This window comes from Pristis pectinata, chromosome 2, assembly GCF_009764475.1.
Source record: "Pristis pectinata isolate sPriPec2 chromosome 2, sPriPec2.1.pri, whole genome shotgun sequence".
Lineage (NCBI taxonomy): Eukaryota > Metazoa > Chordata > Chondrichthyes > Rhinopristiformes > Pristidae > Pristis > Pristis pectinata.
Window position 1 is genome coordinate 4,664,955 of NC_067406.1, and position 27,224 is coordinate 4,692,178.

At 44.9% G+C, this 27,224-nt stretch overlaps 1 protein-coding gene across 3 annotated transcripts in view; it reads right to left on the reverse strand.

Moving 5' to 3' along the window:
• exoc6b (exocyst complex component 6B) overlaps positions 1–27,224 on the reverse strand; it is a 742,224-nt gene that overhangs the window by 292,910 nt on the left and 422,090 nt on the right. For all 3 annotated transcript variants that reach the window (XM_052038528.1, XM_052038519.1, XM_052038535.1), the window contains one exon: positions 2,039–2,144. In XM_052038528.1, coding sequence (XP_051894488.1) covers positions 2,039–2,144 — 106 coding nt within the window. The remainder of the gene's footprint in view (positions 1–2,038; positions 2,145–27,224) is intronic.

Genomic DNA, 27,224 nt, shown 5'->3' on the forward strand with positions numbered 1-27,224 from the left:
CTACAGTTTAGCAACACTATGACCACTTTGATAACCTTGCACTAAAATAGACTTTTTATTTGTTCTAATTGTGGTCTTCCTTGGAAAAATTGTGTATAATTTATGTTTAATTTATGTTTTTCTTCTGAATGCTGCCTATCTGATGCTATGTGCCTGTGATACTGCTGTAAGTAAGATCTTCATTGCACCTGTGTCAACATGCACTTGTGCAGATGACAAGAAACCCAACTTTGACTTTGGCTAAAGGAACTGGATGGACAAAAATGGAGCCATTCCAAGCCAAACGAAGCTCTGACCACCAAAGACAGTCACTGAACAGAGAATGAAATCAACTGCTAAAAGCGCAAGGCTGTGCAGCAGCAGATTTAGTAGGTGCTATGCTGGAATAGAAAGCATGCCACTAATTAAAGGATGAGGTGGTAGCCAAGAACCTTCATCACTCTGTAGTTCATCTATTCAAGGGATCAACACATTGCAGCCAGGGTGGTATGAACATCAGCACTTTGCTCTAACTGTGAAGTTGCCTGAAATTACACCATCCAAACATCCAACAGAACTCAGTGTACAATATTAACTTCCATTTAAATAATGTCTTTGACATATGAAAACTTTCTTCATTGACAGGACATGGACGTCAGTGACAAAGGCCACCATTTACTGTCCATCACTAACTTCCCCCTCATCTGAGGAGGCAGTTATTTGTCAACCATAATGGTGGGTCTGGAGTCACATATACACTTGGCACCAGGTAAAATAAACGTTGCAGGTTTCCTTCTCTGAAGGACACCAGTGAGCCAGATAGGTTTTTGGTTACCACTACTGACACTAACTTTTCACTCCACATTTATTCGCCAGTTGCCATGTTAGGATCGGAACTTGTGCTTCTATGTCAATGGATACTGGCCTAGTAGCTGAACCACCATACCACTATACACTTTTAAACCTCTAAAACATTGAATATGATCAACTAGCTTGACACCTCCTCTGTGATGACTCTGCTCAGACAAAATGATCACTGCATTCCATTCTATTGTTCACCTTGACGAAAGGGGGGTATGAAAATAATGAGATAATCTATCTTTATTAGTTACATCAAAACACACAGTGAAATGCACCTTTTGCGTAGAGTGTTCTGGGGGCAGCGCGCAAGTGTCACCATGCTTCCGGCGCCAACATAGCATGCCCACAACTTCCTAACATGTACATCTTTGGAATGTGGGAGGAAACCGGAGCACCCGGAGGAAACCCACGCAGACACGGGGAGAACGTACAAACTCCTTACAGACAGTGGCCGGAATTGAACCCGGGTCGCTGGCGCTGTAAACTGTTACGCTAACCACTACACTACCGTGAAGAACTGGGTGAGAGATCCAAGCGGCATTGAGCACGAGGTTCACGACTAGATCTGGACAGATCATATCAGTCTTTGGGCTTCATTCTCCTGTGGAGGTCCAAGACTGTCTTCCTGGTTTCCTTTCTCCACCTACCAACATTTCTTGAAAACCCCTCCCCCTCTCTACAACCTTGCATCCCCACGCCCTCCTCAGCTCTCCTGTGCCTAGTCCTACCACCAACAAGCAGAGGGAACTTGTGAGGAAAAGTGTAATGGAGACACAAGAGACAGCAGATGCTGGAATCTGGAGCAACACAGAAAGCACTGGAGGAACTCAGCGAGTCAGGCTGCATATGTGGAGGGAAACGGACAGTCGACATTTCGGGTCGAGACCCTTCATCCGGACTCGAAAGAAAGGGGGAGATAGCCAATATAAAAAGATGGGGGGAGGAAGGGGCGGAGCAAGAGCTGGCAGGTGATAGGTGGATCCAGGTGAGGGGGGTGATAGGCAGATGGGGGATGAATGATGCCCAGGAATGATGTCCTAGAATAATGGAAAGTTTCATGATCTGAAGCATTAACACTACTTCATTCCCTGTGAATGCCGAGTGCTTCAGTATTTTCTGTTTACGTTCTACCTTCAGAATACCTCACACTGAGGCAGATGGTGAATACAATATATCGCAATATATGATAAGTGCTTACATTTTCCAGGTCTGGATCACGGAATGGAAACTGACCCATCACTTTCTTAAATTCCTCTTCATTTGAGACAGGAATAGCACTGTAGTTGTCCAACTCTAAGATATATCTGTTGAAAAAAAATCAATGCGTTAATATTGAAGGTCCCATTTCTGATAACTCGGCAGGGTAGGCCATTAGTTTCTTGTTACACCTCATCAATTACCCAGGCACTCTCTGCTGGACAATTGCCAGTGCAAAGTTTCCTCAGCCATTACCCAAACTGAAATCTGTTAATAACTCTACTTAACAAGACAGATCTGTACTTGTCATGCCCACCGCTTGCATGAGAATGTGAGTGATCCAGTTGACAGGTCTTGTTGGTACTCCATCGCTAGCTGAGCACTCACCAGAACTCGGACTGGGAACAAGTGAGACTTAAAGCTATTTCAGGAGTTCATGAATCAAAATCACAAAAGCAGATGATCTGGCTTTATTACTTTTTGTTTCAAATCTGAAAACAGTGACTACATTTCAAATTACTTCACAGTTTATAAAGCATTGAGGGATATGCTAAAGTTCTGAACAATGTCAAATTAACTGAAGTCTTCCTTTCTCGTGGTTTCCAATCACTAGTTTGAGAAGGCAGCCATTGGCATTGCATTGAAACACCATAACCTGTTCCTTCCTACAGCAGTAGTGCCATCCTGTAGCTCCTTCCACCTGCTCACCACCTGTAGTCATTAGGCAACTGATGAGCTTGGCCCTGAGGCTCTGGGGCAGCATTGAACCTGCACAACATAGTGTTCCACCAGTGAGTATTGTGAAGTTCAAGCCACCGTGATTCATAGAAAATAGAACAGTACTGCACAGGAACAGGCCCTTCGGCCCACTATGTCTGTGCCAAACATGGTGCCAAATTAAACTAGTCCCTTCTGCCTGCACAAGATCCATATCCCTCCATTCTCTGCACATTTATGTGCCTGTCTAAAAACCTCTTATACACCATTATCGTATCTACTTCCACCAACGTCCCTGGCAGCCCATTCCAGGCACCTACCAGTCTCTGTAGAAAATAATTTGCTTCATAAATCTCCCTTAACCTTACAGCGCCAGCAACCCGGGTTCAATTCCAGCCACTGTCTGTAAGGAGTTTATACGTTCTCCCCGTGACTGCATGAGTTTCCTCCGGGTGCTCCGGTTTCCTCCCACATTCCAAAGACGTACAGGTTAGGAAGTTGTGGGCATGCTATGTTGGATCCGAAGCATGGCGACACTTGTGGGCTGCCCCCAGAACACTCTACGCAAAAGATGCATTTCACTGTGTGTTTGGATGTACATGTGACTAGTAAAGATATTTTATCTTATCTTAAAGTTCTGCCCTCTGGTATTTGACATTTCTACCCTGGGAAAAAGGTTCTAACTATATACCCTATCTATGCCTCTCATAATTTTATCAGGTCTTCTCTCAAATTCACTGAATTTTTGTTTTAAGAATTGAAGTTGTTTTGCATTGCGGGAAAATAGGACCAGCTTAGGTGGGCACCTTGGTCGGCATAGACGAGTTGGGCCGAAGGGACTGTTTCCGTGCTGTATTAGACTATCATTCTACAATTCTATCTGCATCAAAACACAGTTCCCTGGATAGTCACAGACAACACATTTGAAGATCCTGTAAAAGGTTTGACTCCTTCCTCATTCCTAACAGGGTATCTGATAACAGGGCAAGGCCAGCTCATCCTAGCTGAAAGTGCTTGTTCTTTAAGCCATGCCTTGCTGTTAACCCATAAAAACACATCTTCAGTAAAAATAATCGGCCTCCAACAGACTGTAAATTCTGCTGTAACAAGCCACCTTTTTCAAAATAAGCGAGCAGCTGCTAAAACTATATCAACAACACAGGTCTTGGCTCTCCAACAGAACCCAGGAAGAATTGGTGCAAATATACCAGTTCTCTCAGGATCCCACCTCGCTGTCAAGTTCAGTTTATTGTCACGGGCATGCATACCCAGGGTATAAATGCCATGAAAATTAGCTCTTTGCAGCAGCAGCACAGTATGTTACAAACATAGACAAATTAACATAAATTACACATAACTTACATGACAAAATAAACAAAAATAAACATGACATTAGTGCAAGTTGAGGAAAATACAGTCTGAGGTAGAATTAGGGTTTTTCAGGTGGGTTTAAGAACCTCACGGCAGTTTGACCTTGAGGTATGGGTCTTCAGGCTCCTGTACCTCCCGCCTGATGGCAGCATCGAGAAGAGGGCACATCTCGCATGGTGGGGGTCCTTATTGATGGATGTTGCCTTCTTGAGGCAGCACCTCCTGTAGATACTACCGACAGTGGGGAGGGATGTGCCTGTGATGTATTAGGCTGAGTCCACTACTCTCTGCAGCTTCTTACGTTCCTGCGCATTCGAATTGCCGTACCAGACCGTGATGTAACCGGTCAGGATACTTTCAACAATACATGTGTAGAAGTTTGTTAGAGTGTTCGGTGCCAAGCTGAACCTCCTCAACCTTCGAAGAAAGTAAAGATGCTGGCGGGCTTTCCTTATGATTGCATCCATGTGGTGGGCCCAGGACAGGTCATGCGATATGTTAACACCCAGGAATTTAAAGCTGCTCTCTCCACTGCCAATCCCACAATGTAGACTGGTGCATGTTTACCCCACTTCTCCTTCCTGAAGCCAACAATCAGCTCTTTAGTTTTACTGACACGGAGCGAGAGGTTGTTGTTGCGGCACCACTCACCCAGGTGTCCTCCCTCGCTCCTGTATGCTGACTCATCACCACCTGTGATTTATCCATCAACAGTAGGTAGGTAGCATAGAAGGTTGGGGAGGGTAATGGGTGGAAGGTAATGGGTAATGGTCACCTTCCTGAGACATCGCCTGTTGTAGATGTTCGTCAATGGTGGGGAGAGCTGTACCTGTGATGGAATAGGCAGAGTCCACCACTCTCTGTCAACTCTTGTGTTCCTGTGCATTAGAGTTCCCATACCAGGCCGTGATGCAAACAGTCAGTCTCAACAGAATCCTTAGGCTGCCAACAAATACTGTGGTCTTGCACCTCCTTACACTGACCATTACAAAAACATGAGTACCGTGCCTCATTCAATACGATCTCTCACCAACCTGTTCAACCTGCATGTCGTTTGGATGAGAGAAACACACTCGATCACAGGGAGAATGTGCAAACTCCACACCGACAGTACTACAATGCACTTTGTTTCTCTTTGGTTTTTTTCATGTTCTAATTCTGTTCTTTCTTGTATAATTTTTCTCTAATTTATATTTAATTGATGTTTTTCTTGTGAATGCTGCTCATTTGATGCTCTGTGCCTGTGATGCTGCTGCAAGTAAGTTTCTCATTGCACCTGTGCACATATCGGTCAAAATTGAGTTTATTGTCAAATGCACAAGTAAATGTACGCACAGGTACAACAAAAAACTTACTTGCAGCAGCATCACAGGCACAGAGCATCAGATAAGCAGCATTCCCAAGAAAAACATAAATTAAACATAAATTAAACACAACTTTTACAAGAAAGAACACAATTAGAACAAAAAAAAAGCCCATTTTAGTGCAAAATGGTCATAGCGTTGCGGAACTGAGGTAGTGATTAGGGTTGTGCCGGTTGGTTCGGGAACCGAATGGTTGAAGGGAAAGCTGTTCCTGAACCTGGTGGCGTGGGACTTCAGGCTTCTGTACCACCTGCCCGATGGGAGCTGTGAGAAGATGGCATGACCTGGATGGTGAGAATCTTTGATGATGGATGTTGCCTTCTTGTACTTGTGCATATGACAATGAACTCAACTATGATGGAGGTGAGGATTGAATCTGGTTCACTAGAGCTGTGAGGCAGCGCCTCCGCCAACCGCACCACCGTGCTGCACAACATGTCACTGTGGGTCAGGAATGGGGCAATAAATAAGACATGGAACATCGAACAGTACAGCACAGAACAGGCCCATCGGCCCACAATGTTGTGCTGACATAGCTATTCCCTCCTACCTACAGAATGCCCATATCCCTCTATTTTCCTCTCACTCATGTGTCCATCCAAGACCCTCTTAAAAGCCTCCAATGAATTTGCCTCCACCACCCTATCAGGCAACGCATTCCAGGCATCCACCCCTCTCTCAGTAAAAAACTTACCCCTCACGTCTGTTCCGAACCTACCCCTCACCTTAAATGCATGCCCTCTGGTATTGGATCGTTCAATAATGGGGAAAAGATATTGCTTGTCCACCCTATCTATGCCCCTCATAATTTTATACACTTCCAACAGATCATCCCTCAGCCTCTGCCTCTCCAGAGAAAAGAGCCCAAGTTTGTCCAGCCTCTCCTGACAGCACATGACCTCTAATCCAGGCAGCATCCCAGTAAACATCCTCTGCACCCTCTCTAAAGCCTCGACATTCTTCCTGTAGTGAGGTGACCAGAATTGCACTAAATACTCTAAATGTGACCAAACCAGAGTTCTATAGAGATGCATCATAACTTCATCATAACATGAATGAACAGGTTCCATGCCACTACAGCATTCATCAATCTGATGTCAACTTTTTATTTCTAATTTACAGCGGGCAATTAATTTTTGTTTTGAGGTGGCTCTGTGGCACAGCTGGAGGAGCCACTGCCTCAAAGCCCCAGAGACCCGGGTTCAATTCTTACCTCCGGTGCTCTCTGTGTGGAGTTTGCACGTTCTCTCTGTGACCATGTGGGTTTCCCCCGGGTGCTCCGGTTTCCTCCCACATCCCAAAGATGTGCAGGTTCGTAGGTTAATTGCCCGCTGTAAATTGCCCCCTAGTGTGTAGGTGAGTGGTACATTCTGGGGGGCAGTTGACAAAAATGTGGAAGGAATTTTTAAAAATTGGGATTGATGTCAGGCTCTGGGGAGTGTTGTGGAACAGAAGGACCCAGGAGTACAAGCATGTAGTTCGCTGAAAGCGGTGTCAGGGGTAAACAAGGTGGTGAAGAAGGTGTTTGGCACACTGGCCTTCAACGGTCAGGGCACTGAGTATAGGAGTTGGGACGTTATGTGGCAGTTGGACAAGACGTTGGTGAGGCTTGGGAGTATTGCGTACAGTTTTGGTTGCCCTGTTAAAAGAAAGACATCATTAAACTGGAAAGAGTGCAGAGAAGATTTACGAGGACTTGAGGGCATGAGCTTTTGGGAGAGGTTGGGCAGGCTAGGACTTTATTCCTTGGAACATAGGAGACTGAGGGGTGACCTTATAAAGGCGTATAAAATAATGAGGGGTATAGATTGGGTGAACGCACATAGTCTTTTTCCCAGGAAAGGGGAACTAAAAACTAGGTGGTAAGAGGTGAATGATTTAAAAGGGACCTGAGGGTCAACTTCTTCACACAAAGGGTGATGCGTATATGGAACGAGCTGCCAGAGGAAATGGTTGAGGCAGGTACAATAATAGCATTTAAAAGACATTTGAATGAGTACATGGATCTGAGGGGTTTAAGGGGATATGGACCAAACGCGGGCAAATGGAACTAGCTTGGTGGGCACCATGTTTGGCATGGACTAGTTGGGCCGAAGGGCCTGTTCCCATGCTGTATTACTCTATGACTCCATGTAGGACAAGTGTAAGTGAATGGTTAATGGTCGGCACAGACTCAGTGGGCCGAAGGGCCTGTTTCAGTGCTGTAACACTCTGCTCCATGACTAAAATGCTGAATTCAAGTTCTCAGACTGTGCTGGTTTTGCTGAGCTCAAATTTCCTGGATTATTAGTCCTGTAGACTACTTACAGTGGTTTGAGAACTTCAGTGCAGTTAAAGTATCCAAAAATAAATAGCTGCTATCGGTGAAAATGAATCTTCGGGTTGTCCCAGTTCCAGAATACACAACACTGCTGCACAACATGCATGCCTACCCTTCAGGCTTTTGCTAATATTTTCCTATTTAATTTAAGATATAATTTAAGGGTTTACTCTGTGGCACACAAACAGAGTTTAACAGAGTGCAAAAAAAAATGGCCTCAGCATGAGGAAGATGCAGGACCTTGGCTGAGAATAAACTGCTGATTAAGAGTGAGTGGGAGCTGGATTAACATCAGTGGAGAATCAGGGCACTGGGGGAAGGGGTTATGGAGGAACTGTGTAAGGAAGCTGGATTAACATCAGTTAGTGAAACAAAAAGCTTTGGGGGAGAGGGTTACTGAGGGACAGTGTGAGTGAGCTGGATTAACATCAGTGCAGATGCAGTCAGTAACACACGGTGCTGGGGGAGAGGGGCTACTGAGTCACAGCGTAAGGGAGCTGGATTAACATCAGTAGAAATACTGTTAGTAATGCATGGCACTGGGGGCAAGGGGTTACTGAGTCACAGAGCTGGATTTACATCAGTGGAGAGGCAGTCAGTAACACACAGGGTGATGAGGGAGAAGGGCTACTGAGTCACAGAGTAAGGGAGCTGGATTAACATCAATAGAGACACTGTTAATAACACAGGGCGCTGGGGGAGAGGGGTTACTGAGGGACAGTGTGAGGAGCTGGAGTAACATCAGTGGGGATACAGTCAATAACACCAGGCACTGGAATAAACTTGCTTAATGCAGGAACAAAAGGTGATGTATGATAGTTTTATGGGCAAGCTTTGTAGTCTCAACCAGCACCATTAAAAAAAGACTTAACTGATCACTTATCTCAAATTCATTTGTGACAGTCTGCTGTGTGGAAATTGGTTGCCCTTTCGACTTGCAAAGCAACAGTGACTGCCTGAACAAAATAATAGACTGACCATGGATTACTGTGGAAGATCTTTGCACGAGAAATGCGACAAAATATTTCATTGTCATTTTTCAGACAGCTCCTCCAGGGAAGCTGGATCTTTGATCGTTTCTAGATCCTCAGATCTCCAAGGCATCCAGCAACATTCTCCTCAGCCTTGAAACATTTTATCAGTTGACCCTTGGCCATCTCTTCTGGGATATCTCCTTGCATCTGACCATCTCCTTGGCAGATCCCTGATGACGATATCTCTGTCTGGCATTTCTCTTGATGCGAACACCAACAGTGATCAGTAACAGCATTTTGCCAAGCCACATTCTGAGGGCAATCAATGTTTATATCTTCCTTCGTGTGGGCCAGTGGGAAGGGACAACTAAGATAATCAGGGAGATCAGTGACGCACCACAAAAAGCATCCTATCCGGATGCATCACTGCAACTCCTCTGCCCGAGACGGCAATAAAACTGTTGCTGTTGGGCAGAAGATACAAAAGCCTGAAAGCACGTACCACCGGGTTCAAGGACAGCTTCTATCCCGCCGTTATAAGACTATTGAACAGTTCCCAGTGTGATAAGATGGGCTCTTGACCTCACAATTTACCTCATCACGGCCTTGAACCTTATTGTCTACCTGCACTGCACTTTCTCTGTAACTGTAACACTTAATTCTGCATCCTGGCATTGTTTTCCCTTGTACTACCTCAATGTATTAATGTGATGAAATGATCTGTATGGACGGCATGCATAACAAAGTTTTTCACTGTACCTCAGTGCATGTGACAATAATCAACCAATTTAATTTACCAATTTACTACAAACTTCCAGCATCTGCAGTTTTGCCCTCAATAATCTATTAACCAAATGCCTCCGTAAACACTGGTTTCACCCGACTCACCCTATCAAAGACTTTCCCTCTGTCCTGTCCATCACTCCCCACACTCTCTCCACTTACAACCAACTTGCTTTCTCAGTTGGAGACACAAGAGACAGCAGATGCTGGAATCTGGAGCAAACAAGAACTGCTGGAGGAACTCAGTGGGTCAGGCAGCATCTGTGGAGGGAAATGGGCAGTCGATGTTTTGGGTCGAAACCCTTTATCTGGACTGGAAGTGGATGGTCGCTGTTTCAGGTCGAGACCCTTCATCTGGTCTTGACCCATAATGTCGACTGTCCACTTCCCGCCACGGATGCTGCCTGACTTGCTGAGTTCCTCCAACAGATTGTTTTTTGTCTTCTCACTTTCCCAGTTTGGAAACTTTAAATCTGTTTTTCTTTCCACAGATGTTGCCTGACCTGCTGAGTGTTCCCAGCAGTTCCGGCTTTTATTTCATATTTCCAACAGCTGCAGCATTTTGATTTTCAACACTGCTTCCAGGCTGACCTACTCAGCATGTACTGCGGACCAGTCAGGGACTTGGCTAGCCGACATTAGCTGTTCACTGCATACATTTCACTGAGCAAATCTGAACCTGGTCACCTCAGCCAGAGTATTTTTATTTCTTCGATGAGGACATCATGCGCTTCTAACAATAGGTTCCCAGGCACTATTGGTGCCTTGACAGAGATATTCATAGCACAGACAGGCAGGGAATCACCCAGCAACAAAGAATATATTTGGGAGAGTCAGATTGCTGTGGATTTGTGTTAGTAATTTGAAACACATGGACGTTTACTGAGGGGATATGTGGCCAGCTATTCCTTAATTATTGTACACTTTGAGGGCCAAATAGTAATTTGGATCAATGACAGAAGCTTGGGGAAAGGAAGAGGAGAGAGTGGGAAGAGAACTAAAATGAAAGAGAAAAGTGAACAAACAAAAGAGAGAAAGAAGTCAGGAGAGCTTGTGCAAAAGATAGAGCCAGATATACACAAGAAGAAAGTGTGAGGTGTTCACAGGCATGAGAAGGGATCTAAACCCTGTTTGATTTGAAAACAAGATGATAGGCAGATAGAAACCCAGTGGTCCTTAACATGGAAGAGAGATGGGCCACAGACTCATAGAGTCAGTCATTCAGCATGGAAACAAGCCCTTCGGCCCAACTCGTCCATACTGACTGTGTTGCCCGGCCTAGTCCCATCTGCCCGCCTTTGGCCCATAACCTCTCCTATCCATGTACTTACCCAGATGGCTTTTAAATGTTGCTAACGTGCCCGCCTCAACCACTATTTCTGGCTGCCCATTCCAAATACACACCACACTTTACGTGAAGAAGCTGCCCCTGATGTCCCTTTTAAATCTCTCATCTCTGATCTTAAACCTATGCCCTGTTGTTTTTAGCACCCCCTCCCTGGGAAAAAGATAATGTGCTTTCACCCTGTCCATGCCCCTCATGATTTTATATGCCCCTATCAGGTCACCCCTCAATTTCCTACGTTCCAGGGTCTATGAGAATTGGGGAAAATGGCATTCACAGTGCCCTGCATTTCACAGAGGATGGTTTGGAAAGCATTGTGATGAAAGCACAGATAGGAATTTCAACAGGGCTACTGGAAATATGTGGTAGAAATAGAGAAGGAATGAGAAATCTTGTAATCTTTGTCGTGGCCAACGAGATGAATAAAAGGGGTAAAGCTTGCTGGGTAAGGTGCGTTCAGTGTGAATCAGTGTTATCCTTGCCCTGGAAACATTTGACAGGACTGTACAGAAGTAGCTTTATTCCGTATCTAACCCATGTTGTCTCTGCCCTGGAACTGATCGATAGGACACTGTGAAGGGAGAGTTATTCCATATCTAACCTGTGCTGAACCTGCTTTAAAACCATTGGAAAGAAAAATCCGAATTCCTATCACAGGTTCACCAGAATTGGTCACAGAGTAAATGTTCAGGTCGCTGTGGAGACACAAGAGACTGCAGATGCTGGAAATCTGGAGCAACACACAAAGGTGCTGGAGGAACTCAGCGGGTCAGGCGGCGTCTGTGGAGGGAAATGGACAGTCGACGATTCGGGTTGAGACCCTTCATGAAGGGTCCTCCACAGATGCTGCCTGACCCGCTGAGTTCTTCAAGCTCTTTTGTGTGGTGCTCCAGGTCATTGTTGATCTTTTCAGGAAGGGTTCTCATTCCCACTGCTTGTACCCTGCCTCCTTATCACCATGAACTCAAGCATGTTTGCGGTTTCTGGGTCTTACAATCTTTTTCCTCAAGCAAAGTAGTGCTTGGAAATGATTTCATTTTCCAAAGTACCATTTAAAACCTCAAGGTACCTTAAAGTGTTTCAGAGAGAATTAATTAATGAAGCTCACCAACCAATCAGTGCACAGTAAATGTCCCATGGGAATCTTCCATGCTCACCTGAGGGACATTCTATGCTACGGTTCAAAGTTTCTGAAGGATATCACCTTCCATGCCAGCATCCATAATCTATCCCTAATCACCGCCCTCCCTCAGCCAGCACCAGGTCCATCTGTATCATTCATGTTCCCCTGTCTCCACCCTACAATTATTTTGTTCTCTCCACTCCTCTCCCTTCTCTGAAATTCCTGTTTGATTTTCTAACCTTTCCTAGTTCTGATAACCTGTAAAATTAACTCTGTTTCTCTCTCCACACATAGTGTAGAGCCTGTTGAGTATTTCCAGCATCCGCAGTAAAAATAAGCCACAGTGGAGTCGGAATAGCATCCCTGTAGGATGTCAGCAAACCAGATGAAGCAGTCTGATAGTCTTCCAGTCAATGTTACTGATATGAGCTTTTTACTCCAGATTTGTCTTAATTACTTAAATTTAAGTTGCCAGCTGGCATTCAAACTAAGTGAGCTGGATTCGCAGCCCAGATCTCTGGATGCCTGTCCAATAGAAGACTTGGAGAGGAAATTTACTAAGATGGTAACCAATGATGAAAGAAACTGGAGGAGCTGAGTTTACTCTCCTCAGAGTGAAGAAGGTCAAGGGGAGAGACAATGAAGACAGTTAAAACTGTTGGAGCGAGAAGCCATTGACTGGCAGGAGGGTTAGGAATCAGGGGTCACAGAACAGCACATTACTGAAAGAATCAGAGGTATAGAAAGAGTATTTTTTGAGACAGCAAGGTTATGATCTCAAATACATTGACTTGATTCAGCACAGGAGCAACAGACCAATTAGTCCTTGCATTCTTCTACAACTATAGTTCCCTGGGATTTTTGAAATACACTCACTATTCTGTCCTTTCACTCAGCTCAGAGAGTGGAAACGTTACTGTGCCAATGGAACTTACCTGACTTTTGAGAGTCATATTTACATAGAAAACATAGAAAACCTGCAGCACAATTCAGGCCCTTTGGCCCACAAAGTTGTGCCGAACATGTCCCTACCTTAGAAATTACTAGGCTTACCCATAGCCCTCTGTTTTTCTAAGCTCCATGTACCTATACTAAAGTCTCTTAAAAGACCCTATCGTATCCGCCTCCACCACCGTTGCCGGCAGCCCATTCCACGCACTCACCACTCTCTGAGTAAAAAACTTACCCCGACATCTCCTCTGTACCTACTCCCCAGCACCTTAAACCTGTGTCCTCTTGTGGCAACCATTTCAGCTCTGGGAAAAAGCCTCTGACTATCCACAAGATCAATGCCTCTCATCACCTTATACACCTCTATCAGGTCACCTCTCATCCTCCATCGCTCCAAGGAGAAAAGGCCGCGTTCACTCAACCTGTTCTCATAAGACATGCTCCCCAATCCATGCAACATCCTTGTAAATCTCCACTGCACCCTCTCTATGGCTTCCACATCTTTCCTGTAGTGAGGCAACCAGAACTGAGCACAGTACTCCAAGTGGGATCTGACCAGGGTCCTATACAGCTGCAACATTACCTCTCTGCTCCTAAATTCAATTCCACGATTGATGAAGGACAATACACCATATGCCTTCTTAACCACAGAGTCAACCTGTGCAGCCACTTTGAGCATCCTATGGACTCGGACCCCAAGATCCCTCTGATCCTCCACACAACGTTTCTGTGTCAATGGAACTTACGCTGACTTTTGAGAGTCATATCTACAACATGAACTTGGAAAGCAAGTGTTCATAAAGCCAGAGAGCATTGAAAAGAGGCTAAAGAAAGACTGAGAAAAAATTGTGGCAGTATCTCCTGGTGGTTTTGTCAGCAGTTGTGTGAGTGCACAGCAAGTCAACAGCACAGAACACAAGTTCACAACATCTGGGAACAACTGCATCTGTTTAAAGCTGGATTCCCACTTTTAACAAGCCAACATTTGCCAGAGCAAGAAAGGGAATATTTCTTCTTTCCTTTATAAAGTTTATTTACTTAAGACTTTGTTAAGCCCAACGGAGCTTAGTGTGTGTAAGTGGAGTGCTTCCAAGCAGCCTATGAGGCTACACAAATTGCATTTATAATCATAGAACTTACAAGTTCAGAACGCACAAGGAGATCGTCAGCTCCGGGTGCTTCTCTGCAGAATGGGTCCAGTTGGCAGAAGACAGGCAATGCTGCCGGCAACAGAACACTGTAAAGAAGGCCAAACATGTGTTTTCCCCAGGCCTCGCCCTCTCAATTTGGAAAGGCAGTACAGGAAACACTGCGTCCTTACCAATGGAGCAATTACCAATCGCTGCTGTAAGACTATTGAACGGTCCCCTAGTATGATAAGATGGACTCTCGACATCTTCAAGAGGCGATGCCTCAAGAAGGCAGCATCCATCACTAAGGGCCCTCACCATCCAGGACATGCCACCTTCTCGATACTGCCATCGGGGAGGAGGTACAGGAGCCTGAAGACCCACACTCAACAATTCAGGAACAGCTTCTTCCCCTCCGCCATCAGATTTCTGAATGGTTCATGAACCCATGAACACTACCTCGGTATTCCTTTTGTTTTTGCACTATTTATTTATTTTGAAATTTCTAGTCATTTTTATTGCTTTTCACTGTACTGCTGCCACAAAACAAGACTTCGCACCATATAAGTCAGTGATAATAAACCTGATTCTGACCTCACAATCTACCTCGTTATGACCTTGCACCTTATCGTCTGCCTGCACTGCACCTTCTCAGTAACTCTTTATTCTGCATTCTGTTATTGTTTTCCCTTGTACTACCTCAATGCACTGATGTGATGAAATGATCTGCATGGATGGCATGCAAAACAAAGCTTTTTACTGTACCTTGGTACATGTGACAATAATAAACCCATTTACCGATTGACAACAATGAAGGCTTGCTGAACTTTACTGGACCCATCCTCAGCATTCACTTTGAGCCCTGGGTCTGTGGGCTACCTTTACAGCCTTGATTTAGAAGGTGACAGCCTCATGTCCCCATTCAGAGCAGGTCCAGTTGATGCACATGACAGGAAGGCTGAGAAAGCACCACAAAGTCAAGCTTGCTGACTCCAATGCACAGGATCGCAAGAGGCTGCAGACTCAGCCAGCTCCATCACGGACACAACCCTCCCCACCATTGAGGACATCTTCAAGAGGCGGTGCCTCAAGAAGGTGGCATCCATCATTAAGGACCCTCACCATCCAGGACATGCCATCTTCTTGTTACTACCATCAGCGAGGAGGTACAGGATCCTGAAGATCCACACTCAACATTTCAGGAACAGCTTCTTCCCCTCCGCCATCAGATTTCTGAACGGTCCATGGACCATGAACACTACTTCACTGTTCCTTTTTTTTGCACTATTTATTTATTTTGTAACTTATAGTTTTTTATATCTTGGCACTGTACTGCAGCCACAAAACAACACATTTCACATCATTTAAGACAGTGATAATAAACCTTCTGATTCTGATTCAGACCTTCAGCAGGGCTGTTAAATCAATGCCACATCTCCCCGCTCAGGTGAATGAAATTGATCCCACAGCACTGTTTGAAGAGGGATAGGGGAATCCTCTGAGGTTTTGGGCCAAGATTCATCCCTTTGAAATTAAAAATTAATCTGGCCATTGGTGTTTGTGGGTACTTGGTGCGTGAAAGTTGGCTTGCCTCATTTCTAGCACAGCAACACTCCTCTTCAGAAATATTTCACTGGCTGTGAAGTGGTTTGGAACATCCTGGAGGTTGAAAGTCAACATCAAACGGAAAGCAGCTCCCGATGGATGATAGAAAGAATGCTACCCAAAGTGAGTTAGTCCACCAACTAAAATTTATTAATCCTGCATCTAGATATGGAATAAATAATAAAAATATAGTTTGAGGATCAAATTGGAGCCAGAACTTCCACCATTTTGCGTCCATCCTTAAGACGGCGACTCTCACAAGTAGATAGGATGGTAAAGAAGGCGTATGGCATACTTGCCTTCATTGGTCAGGGTGTTGAGTATACAATGAGGAAGTCACGTGCAGCTGCTTAAAACTCTGGTTAGGTGCCATTTGGAGCATTGTGTGCTACATTTTAGGAAGGATATGCAGGCTTTGGAGAGGGTGCAGAAAAGGTTCACCAGGATATTCACTGGATTTGAGAGTATTAGCTATAAGGAGAAGTTGGATTGCTTTCTCTGGAGCGTTGAAGGCTGAGGGGAGACCTGATAGAAGTTTATAAAATTATGAGAGGCATAAACAGAGTAGACAGTTGAAGTATCTTTCACGGTGTAGAACTGTCAAATACTAGAGGCCATAGCTTTAAGGTGAGAGGCGGGAAGTTTAAAGAGATTTATGAGGCAAGTTTTTACACAGAGAGGTGTCTGGAACACACTGCCAATGCAAATAGTGGAAACAGACACAATAGCAATGTTTAAAAGGCATTTAGACAGGCACGTGAACAGCCAGAGGATGAAGGGATATAGATCATGTGCAGGCTTGGGATTAGTTTGGATTGGCATCATGGTCAGCACAGACAGGGTGGACTGAAGGGCCTGTTCCTGTGCTGTACTGTTTTATGTTCTATGAACAGCAAAATCTATCCACCAGATCTAGCTTTAGTTCTGTGAAATGGCACTCCAAAATTCTACTGTTCTAAAAGGAATCTTCGTTGCCCCATCGCAACAACATGAACTTATACAGCGCGCACAACAGTACAAAACGTCACAAGGCAATTCACAGGAATGTTGCCAGATAAAACTTGACAACAGCAACACCTTACATTTGTGTAGCACCTTCAACGTTCTCAGGCACGGTGCTATGTACAGAGATCAGGTAGATGCCTAAAAGCTTGGTCAAAGCACAAGTTTTTAAAAGAGGAAGAGGAAGGTTTATGCCCCAGACAGCAGAATGCATGGGTGCCAATTGTGGGGCACAGGGAGGTGCGAGTAGTCAGAGGTGGGTTCTTGCAGCTATGCTCAAACACAAGTCCCAAATGTCCCATTTGGACAGAATTACCATAGAAAGCGTCCTACCTGAATGCATCATGGCTTGGTACGTCAACTGCTCTGCCCAGGACCGCAAGAAAGTGCAGAGAGTTGTGGACACAGCCCAGCGCATCATGGAAACCAGCCTCCCCTCCTTGGACTCTTGCTGCCTTGGTGAAGCAGCCGGCACAATCAAAGACCCCACCCATCCAGGTCATTCTTTCTTCTCTCCTCTTCCATCAGGCAGAAGATACAGGAGCCTGAGGGCACGTACCACCAGGCTCAAGGACAGCTTCTATCCCACTGTGATAAGACTATTGAACGGTTCCCTAGTACGATAAGATGGACTCTTGACCTCACAATCTACCTCATTATGACCTTGCACCTTATTGTCTGCCTTCACTGCACTTTCTCTGTAACTGTTACACTTTATTCTGCATTCTGTATTCAAATCAGACCTTACACCTTATTGCACTGCACTTTCTCTGTAGCAGTGACACTTTACTCAGTACTGTTATTGTTTTTACCTGTACTACCTTAATGCACTCTGTACTAACTCAATGTAACTGCGCTGTGTAATGAATTGACCCATACGAACGGTATGCAAGACAAGTTTTTCACTGTAGCTCGGTACAAGTGACAATAATAAACCAATACCAATACCAATTATCTTGTTTTAACTGCTCAACAGAAGTTGTGTGGTGCAGGAGTGCAGACACAATTATTCAATTGCTTTGTTGCAATACCATGACTTTGATTGTCACAGCAGCCGTATATGCTGTGATGGCAAAGTGGCTGCATTACTGGATTAGTAATCAAGAGGCCAGGACTAATTACCCAGAGACACAGGTTCAATTCCCAACACTACACTCAATTTATTAAATAAATCCAAAAGGTATGAGCAAAAATGGATTTTCATAAAAGCCCATCTAGTCAATGCGTGACTTCAGAGCTACAGCAGTGCATGACAATGAGCCAAGCCACTTGACTTAGGTGTTAGGACAGCTTCCATATCCTTTCTGTAATGAGGCAGACAATACTCCAAATAGGCCCTAATCAGAGTTTTATACAGCTGCACATGACTTAACATGACTTCCTGCCCCACACCCTTTGAATCAAAGTAAAAATTAAACAATCAACACAATATAAATTTTGTATAAACTAAATAGGCATCGACCTCAGTTACTACCCCACCATTGTTATAGGAGCAGGGTAAGCTCAATGTCTGCTTGATGGGTGAGAAGCTTGAACTTACTTGCTGGCTTACACCTCAGTAAAAATATCTGCAAGTGGTTCCTGTACAAGGAATGACCTTGGACTTGAGTTAATGTTGTGCAGCAACCCACAAACAGCAATGAGCGGCGACTATATTTTTGAAGGCATCGAGTCAGGAAAGTTGGCTGGGACCCTGCCAGAATTCCTTACTTTTGAAGAGCACCACAGGATCTGTTAACAACCTCTCCCAGAGAGCCTGGCTTGATGTCTTATCCGTAGAACAGTCACCTCACTGGTTCCAGCTTTGTAACCAAGTGGAGACTGTACTGGTCTTGTACCCTTATCCCAAGGAGCCAGACTCACAGGGCTCTGGAGAAATGGCAAGACTCACTTCTTTCTTCTCTTGCCTAGGCCACTGGATTCTTTAAAATCTGAGAACCTAATTTAATCTCACTGGATATTTCTTCATTCCGATGTTTAACATTTATTTAACTTATTGATAATTGTTGGTCACTTGGGGTACCAACCTTACAACAGTGGGACCACCTGCTTGAATCTGGACAAAGTTGGTAGGATATGAGTCACACCCACAGAAAATGCCAAAGATACACCATGGCCCATTACATTAAGGAGGGAGGAATGGTCAGGGTAACATTACAGACAATAGTTTGTCCGCATTCTTACACAAAACAAGAGGACCTTCATTTTCAATTGCACCTTTTACAACTTTTTTTAAGATTTCTTTATTAGTCACATGTACATCAAAATACACAGTGAAATGTATTTTTTTGTGTAGCATGTTCTGTGGGCAGCCCGCAAGTGTCGCCATGCTTCTGGCACCAACATAGCATGCACACAACTTCCTAACCCATACGTCTTTGGAATGTGGGAGGAAACCGGAGCACCCGGAGGAAACCCACGCAGACACGGGGAAAACGTACAAACTCCTAACAAACAGCGGCTGGAATTGAACCCGGGTCGCTGGCGCTGTATTAGCGTCACACTGACCACTACACTACTGTGAAATTCACTTTATAATCAATCAACACTTCTGAAGTCCAGTCATTGCTGTAATATTGGAAACTATGGAGACAATTTGTGCACAAGATTAACACCAACAGCAATGCAACAATGCCCAGATTATTCTTTCCAGAGTTACTAGATGAGGGATGAGCATTGGCCACAGGGAGCACATCCTGCTGATCTCTGAAACAGTGTCTTCCACTTGAGAGCAGAGACCATCCAAATAGCACACAGCAAGATCCCACACCAATACAAATGATCCATGAAATCTACTCAGTTTCCCAATGATGATCAGCTGACTGAAGAAGAGTTTTCATGGTGGTTGAGGAAGAACGTCTCAGCTATGATCTAAATAAATGGCAGAACAACATCAAAGTCCTATGAAATCTCTTCCCAGTCCGAAAGATTGTTTTGGGGAATACCTTCTAATTTGCTTCATGTCTACGCCAAACCTCTGAGCAACCTCAGCAATCCCTCTTCCCCACTTATTTCCCTGGAACTTATTCTCTCTCACATGTCCATCAAAAATTCTCCCATCAGCACAGGGGGTAATTTACAGTAACCAAATAACCTACTAACCAGCACACCATTGGGACGTGGGAGGAAACAGAATCATCCAGAGGAAACGTGCATGCCTACCTGATGTAACTCAGCAATAGTCCCTTATCAGCACTGACTATTTCAATCCAAAGAACATTTCACCACGTCCAACTACCATAACATTGCTCTTAATCTATCCAACACATTTGAGCACACAGAAGTGTCCAACAACTTTTGGACTCAATCTTCATTCATCTCTGCGTGCAGGAAAGAGAATTTTGATTTTATTTGAAGTTTGTTGAAGTCTGTATTTAATTAATTGTGCACTGAGTCTGGAACATAAACAATCCTGATACCATGCCTCTCTTCAGTTGAAGGCTGACAAGGCGTCACAGTAGTTTCGTTGCTTTTAACGACAGGAACGCACGAAGGTGCTTCAGACAGATGCCAAGCGATGGATATAAGAGAGAGGATTGAAATTAATGTTTCCAAAGCATGAAGAGAAAGTAGCTACATGTAAGTAGTGAGGCAGAGACTCATAGAATATGGAATATATTACACTTTTTTGTAAACTGAACTAGAACCATTTAGAGTGTTGACAGACCTGTGCCCTGGAGTGGGCTACCCACGGCTTACAGAGCAGAATCACCATAGAACACAGAAGAGTGCAGTGCTGGAACAGGCCCTCTGGCCCAAATGTCTGCGCCAACCTCGACGCCAATCGAGCCCATCCCATCTCCCTACACATGGTCCGTATCCCTCCACTCCTCCCTGACTGTTCATGTGTCTGACTAAATGTCTCTTAAACGTCGCGATCGTATCTGCTTCCACTGCCTCCCCTGGCAGCCTGTTCCAGGCACCCACCACTCTGTGTAAAAAAAACTTGCCTCACACATCTCCCTTATACGTTCCCCCTCTGATCACCAACTTTTATCGATGCACCATAGAAAGCATCCTATCTGGATGTATCACGGCTTGGTACGGCAATTGCTCTGCCCAGGACCGCAAGAAACTGCAGAGAATTGTGGACACAGCCCAGTGCATCACGGAAACCAGCCTCCCCTCCTTGGACTCCCCTGTCTTTACCTCTCGCTGCCTTGGTGAAGCAGCCAGCATAATCAAAGACCCCACCCACTCGGGACATTGTCTCTTCTCTCCTCTTCCATCAGGCAGAAGATACAGGAGCCGGAGGGCACGTACCAGCAGGCTCAAGGACAGCTTCTACTCCACTGTGATAAGACTATTGAACAGTTCCCTTATACGATGAGATGGACTCTGACCTCACGATCTACCTTGTTGTGACCTTGCACCTTATTGCACTGCACTTTCTCTGTAGCTGTGACACTTTACTCTGTACTGTTATTGTTTTCACCTGTACTACCTCAATGCACTCTGTACTAACTCAATGTAACTGCACTGTGTAACAAATTGACCTGTATGAACGGTATGCAAGACAAGATTTTCACTGTACCTTGGTAGATGACAATATTAAACCAATACCAATACCTTAAAGCTTTGGCCTCCAGAATTTGATATTTCCACCCTGGGAGAAAGACTCTGACCATCTATCTACCCTATCTATGGCCTTCATAAGTTTATGTACGTCTACTCTCAGCAGACTTGGGAGAGATCTGGAGTTGGGTGATAAGACACAGAGGAGAAGGTGGGGAGGAGGGTGTGCACACAGGAGCTAGAATCAGATGACCAAAGGACATATGAGACTTGGGAGGGAACAGAAGTAGGAAAGGAAGCAGGATGGTGGGATTGGTAAAAAGAGGACATATATTTTCAATTGAATGCTTTGAAAGACAGAAAGGGATTTATGCATGACGGTGGCTGCAGCTAAAGAACACAGTAGCGTGGGGTGGCACGGCAGCGTAGCGGTTAGCGCGACGCTATTACAGCACCAGCGATCGAGGTTCGATTTCCGTCGCTGTCTGTAAGGAGTTTGTACGTTCTCCCATGTCTGCGTGGGTTTCCTCCGGGTGCTTCGGTTTCCTCCCACATTCCAAAGACGTACGGGTAGGTTAATTGGGTTTAAAAATGGGCGGCGTGGACTTGTTGGGCCCGAAGGGCCTGTTACCATGCTGTAAAAATAAAAAAATATAGGAGAGCAGCCTGAACCCTAGAAAATCAGGAATTATTGATTCCCAATCCACATTTCTCATCCCAGAAGATCGCTGACTTTCAGAGGCAAGGGCCAGCGTGTAATCAGGAGGTGCAACATAAGGGTGGTGTTCGCTGACTCAGTACAAGTGAAGTGTCCTCCCGGTACGTTATGAACAATGATGGATTTTCAGCCCTGGATAGATCAGACCCGAGGGCCGATGTGCAAAACAAGTCACCTAATCCGTAGCAACTTGATTGTAGTCTACATCATCTGCCTGAACATCTTGCTCTGGTGAGTGTGAGAGCATCCCTCTCCAAACCCCCCCACCCTGATCACTGCTTCTGCCCCCCCCCCCTCCACCCACTCCATCTGACACTCTTCCCACTGGGTCCCCTCCCCCCACTGCTCCCCTCTGCCTACCATCCCTCGCTTATCCCCTCTGCCTACCATCCCTCGCTTATCCCCTCTGCCTACCATCCCTCGCTTATCCCCTCTGCCTACCATCCCTCGCTTATCCCCTCTGCCTACCATCCCTCGCTTATCCCCTCTGCCTACCATCCCTCGCTTATCCCCTCTGCCTACCATCCCTCGCTTATCTGGTTCCACTCTTCACCTTCCTCACTTATCGGATTCCACCATCTGCAGCCCTTTCCTGCCTCCACCTATCACCTCCCAGCCTCTTGTCGCTGTCTCCTCCCCTCCCCCCACTGCTCCCATCTGCCAATCAACTCTCTTCAGCTGGATCCACCTATCGCTTGCCAGCTCTTGCCACATCCCCCTCCCTCATCTCTTTACACTGACTATTCTTTCAGTGCAGATGAAGGGTCTGCACCCGAAATGTCGACTGTCCATCTCCCTCCACAGATGCTGCCTGACTCACTGAGTTTCTCCAGAAGCTCGTTTCTTTGCTCCAGATTCCAGCATCTGCAGTTCCTTTGATTACTGTCAGTAAGTTCACCACACTGACCAGTTAAAGAAGTTTACAGATAGAGTCATAGAGTTACACAGCACGGAAACAGGCCCTTTGGCCCAACTAGTCCATGCCGACCAAGATGCCCCATCCAAGCTAGTCCCATTTGCCCTCACTTGGCCTATAACCTTCTCAACCTTTCCTATCCACATACCTGTCCAACTGTCTTTCAACGTTATTGTACCTGCCTCAACCATTTCCTCTGGCAGCTCATTCCACATACATACCACCCTTTGTGTAAAGGTTGCCCCCAAGCTCCTATTAAATCTCTCCCCTCTCATGTTAAACCTATGTCCTCTAGTTCTTGATTCCCCAACCCTGGGAAAAAGACTGCGTGCATTCACCCTATCTATGCCCCTCATGACTTTATACATCTGAAAATTAAAAAAAACCTGCAGATGCTAGAAATCAGAATTTAAAAACAGAAAATGCTGGAAATAATCAGCAGGTCAGGCCACATCTGTGGGAAGAGAAACAGAGCTAAGGTTCCAGGTCAACCTGAAACGTTAGCCCTGATTCTCTCCCCACAGAATGCAGCCTGACCTGCTGGTTAAGGAAGGTTGCTCACCACTTCCATCTCAAGGGCAATAAAAATGGTCAATGCTGGTTTTGCCAGCTGTCCCGTAAAGTAATAAAAATATTTTTACTTTCACCGGTCACGCTACACCTCACCACATCAGATTGGTCATAACAGTAAATGAGGAAGAAAACAATGAGGTTCCAGAGCATGGCCCTTGTTCAGCAGCTCTTCAATTACATCTTGGCTTTTTAATCTAAAGCACTGTTGGTGGTAACCCCTTAAATAATTATTCCATTCCACAGAGGAGCAATTGAGAAACTATTTTTTTTAATGAAGCTTCTCAGAACATTTCACATGTATTGTGGAGACCCTGTACTACCAGCACACACCTGGCACACCATTAACTCCACAGACATGCCTGAAACAATGAGACCACTCTTAACGTTCTCCAGGCTAGTTGGAAAAGCTCTTGGCAAACATAAGAGAAGTATCGCTATTAATTTAGACCTTCTCGGGCCATGAATCACGCCCAGCGGGAAGTTGGGGAATTTTTGTGTGTGAATGCAGGAAACCACCAATTCCAAAATTGAGGAAGACCTTCGAACCAGGTAGTGAGAGAGTCGAGCCCCAGCTGTATAAAGACTGGCTCATGAATGGAAAAAATACTTCTCTTTTCCAGTACCCACATGAAAAAAACTGGTTTATACATGTGTTTTCATTAAAATAAATGTTACAGTAGATCAGGGTATCAAAAAGCATGGAATGTGTGAATGTATCACCATGGATTGTGCAATCTTGTTATATCCCTATTTCTGTCTTGTTCTTGAATCAGAGAACGAAACCAACAGCTTGTACATTTATAGCACAAGCAATGTAACAAAACATCCCAAGGTACTTCACGGGAATGTTATAGAACAAAATTTGACACCAACTTACAAGGAGATATTACAGCTGATGACCAAATGCTTTATGAAACAGGTAGGGTTTAAGAAGCATTTTAGAAGAGGTAAAAGATTCAGGGATAAAAACACAAGAGTTCAGGGCTTCGATAGCTGAAGGTACAGCCACCAACGGTGAAGTAATTAAGAACAGGAATGAGGATCACAGATAAGTGGAGGAGGACCTGAAATTTGACTGTCCATTTCCCTCTACAGCCGTTAATCGACCCGCTGAGTTCCTCACACTTTTCCAGCATCTGCAGTCTCTTGTGTCTCCAAGAAACTGGTTCAGCCAATTGTGATTCCGTCTATAATTCATTTTATCCCACTCCCCTGCTCTTTCCACATGATCCTTTAATTTTTTTCCCTTCTAACTCTTTCTGACAATGAATCACCAACAAAAGTGCTGGAAGAACTCAGACAGTCAGGTAGCATCTGCAGAAAGAGAATAAAAAGACAATAAAAACAGAAAACAGAAAAACAGAAAATACTCAGCAGGTCAGGCCGCATCTGTGGGAAGAGAAACAGTTAATGTTTCAGGTTGGTGACCCTTCATTAAACTTTGACCTGAAATGTTAACTCTGTTTTACTTCCCACAAATGTGTCCTGACCTGCTGATTACTTCCAGCATTTTCTGTTTTTATGTTAGAGTTCAAGCATCTGCAGTTTTTTTTTGATTGTCACATCTGGGGAAAGAGAAACCAGTTAAGGTTTCAGGTCAGGAACCTCAGAATTGCGTAATGTGTTGCCACTTGTTTTGTTGGGCATACAACATTACACAGACTTTACAACATGAGCAACACTTTACAAAGAAGTTTAACTGCTCCTTAACGTCCACATTATTTCACCCTAACAGAAAAATTCCCTTCGCTCCACGCATTAGCCACCCCCACCTTCCATGCTACCTACCTACTGTTGATGGATAAATCACAGGGGGTGATGAGTCAGCATACAGGAGTGAGATAGGACACCTGGGTGAGTGGTGCTGCAACAACAACCTCTCGCTCCATGTCAGTAAAACTAAGGAGCTGATTGTTGATTTCAGGAAGGGGAAGGAGGGTGAACATGTGCCAGTCTACATGGTAGGATCGGCTTTAAGTTCCTGGGCGTTAACATATCGGATGACCTGTCCTGGGCCCAGCACATGGATGCAATCATAAGGAAAGCGCGCCAGAGTCTTTACTTTCTCAGGAGGTTTGACTTGTCACCGATCACTCGAGCAAACTTCTACAGATGTACTGTTGAAGGTATCCTGAATAATTGCATCATGGTCTGGTCTGGTACGGCAAATGTGCAGGAATGTAAGAAGCTGCAGAGAGTAGTGGACTCAGCCCAATACATCACGGGCACCTCCCTCCCCACCATCGGGAGTATCTACATGAGATGCTGCCTCAAGAAGGCAACATCCATCATCAAAGATCCCCACCATCCGGGCCTTGCCATCTTCTCACAGCTACCATCGGGCAGGAGGTACAGAAGCCTGAAGTCCCACCCCACCAGGTTCAGGGACAGCTACTTCCCTTCAACCATTCAGTTCTTGAACCAACCAGCACAACCCTAATTACTGCCTCAGTACAGCAACACTATGAGCACTTTGCACTCCAATGGACTTTGCTTGCTTTTATTTTAATTGCATTCCTTCTTGTAAAAAATTGCGTATAATGTATATTTTTCCAGTGAATGCCGCTTATATCATGTTATGTGCCTGTGATGCTGCTGGAAGGAAGTTTTCCATTGCACCTGTGCAGGTTCTCTCTTTCACAGTTTCTCTCTTTCACAGTTCTGCAGAAAGGTCCCCGACATGAAAAGTTAATTTTTTTATCTCCAGAGATGCTGCCTGATCTACTGAGATTTCCCAGCATTTTCTGTTTTCACTTCAGAGTACCACTGTCTCCATTTCTCCAGTCTGCAGCAACTATTATCAGTTCAGATGAAGAGTCTCAATCCGAAAGATCAACCGTCCACTTCCCTCCACAGATGCTACCTGACCCTATAATTCCTCCAACAGCTCATTGTTTGCTCCAGATTCCAGCATCTGCAGTCTCTTGTGTCTCCAACCATTATCAACGTAAATTGGTTAACTGGTAAAATGGTTTATTATTGTCACTTGTACCGAGGCAGAGTGAGAAACTTGTTTTGCATACCATCCATACAGATCATTTCATTACACAGTGCATTGAGGTAGTACAAAGGAAAACAATATCAGAATGCAGAATAAAGTGTTACAGTTACAGAGAAAGTGCAGTGCAGGCAGACAATAGGGTGCGAGGCCATGATAAGGTAGATTGTGATGTCAAGAGTCCATTTTATCGTACGAGGGGACTGTCCTATAGTCTTATAACAGCGGGATAGAAGCTGTCCTTGAGCCTGGTGGTACGTGCTTTCAGGCTTTTGTATCTTCTGCCCGATGGGAGGGGGGGAGAAGAGAGAATGTCCGGGATGGGTGGGTCTTTGATTATGCAGGCTGCCTTACCGAGGCAGTGAGATGTGTAGACAGAGTCCATGCAGAGGAGGCTGGTGTGCTGAGCTATACTTTCTATCTTTCGGCTAATTTTAATCCATTATTTCTGGCTCTGATCACAAGGGCTTCATCCTAACAAGTCTATTACATGGTGCAATATCACTACCACAGGTCACATAATGCAACATTAACAGCTCTATCCTCATCAATTCTCTCTGTTATTACAGGGGTGTGGTCAAATTAACAAAGCTATTCTGATTTTGCCTTTAGTTTCTCAAATGCAAATTAATTTTGTCCTTTACAATTGCTCCTAAACACACCCATGCCAATGATATTAAACTGGGTGATATATAGTCATTGGGCTTATCCCTCACCCATCACACTTGCACTGCTCCTGTCCTCTGGCACAGCCCCACAGCTGAGAAACTTTGCAAAGCTGT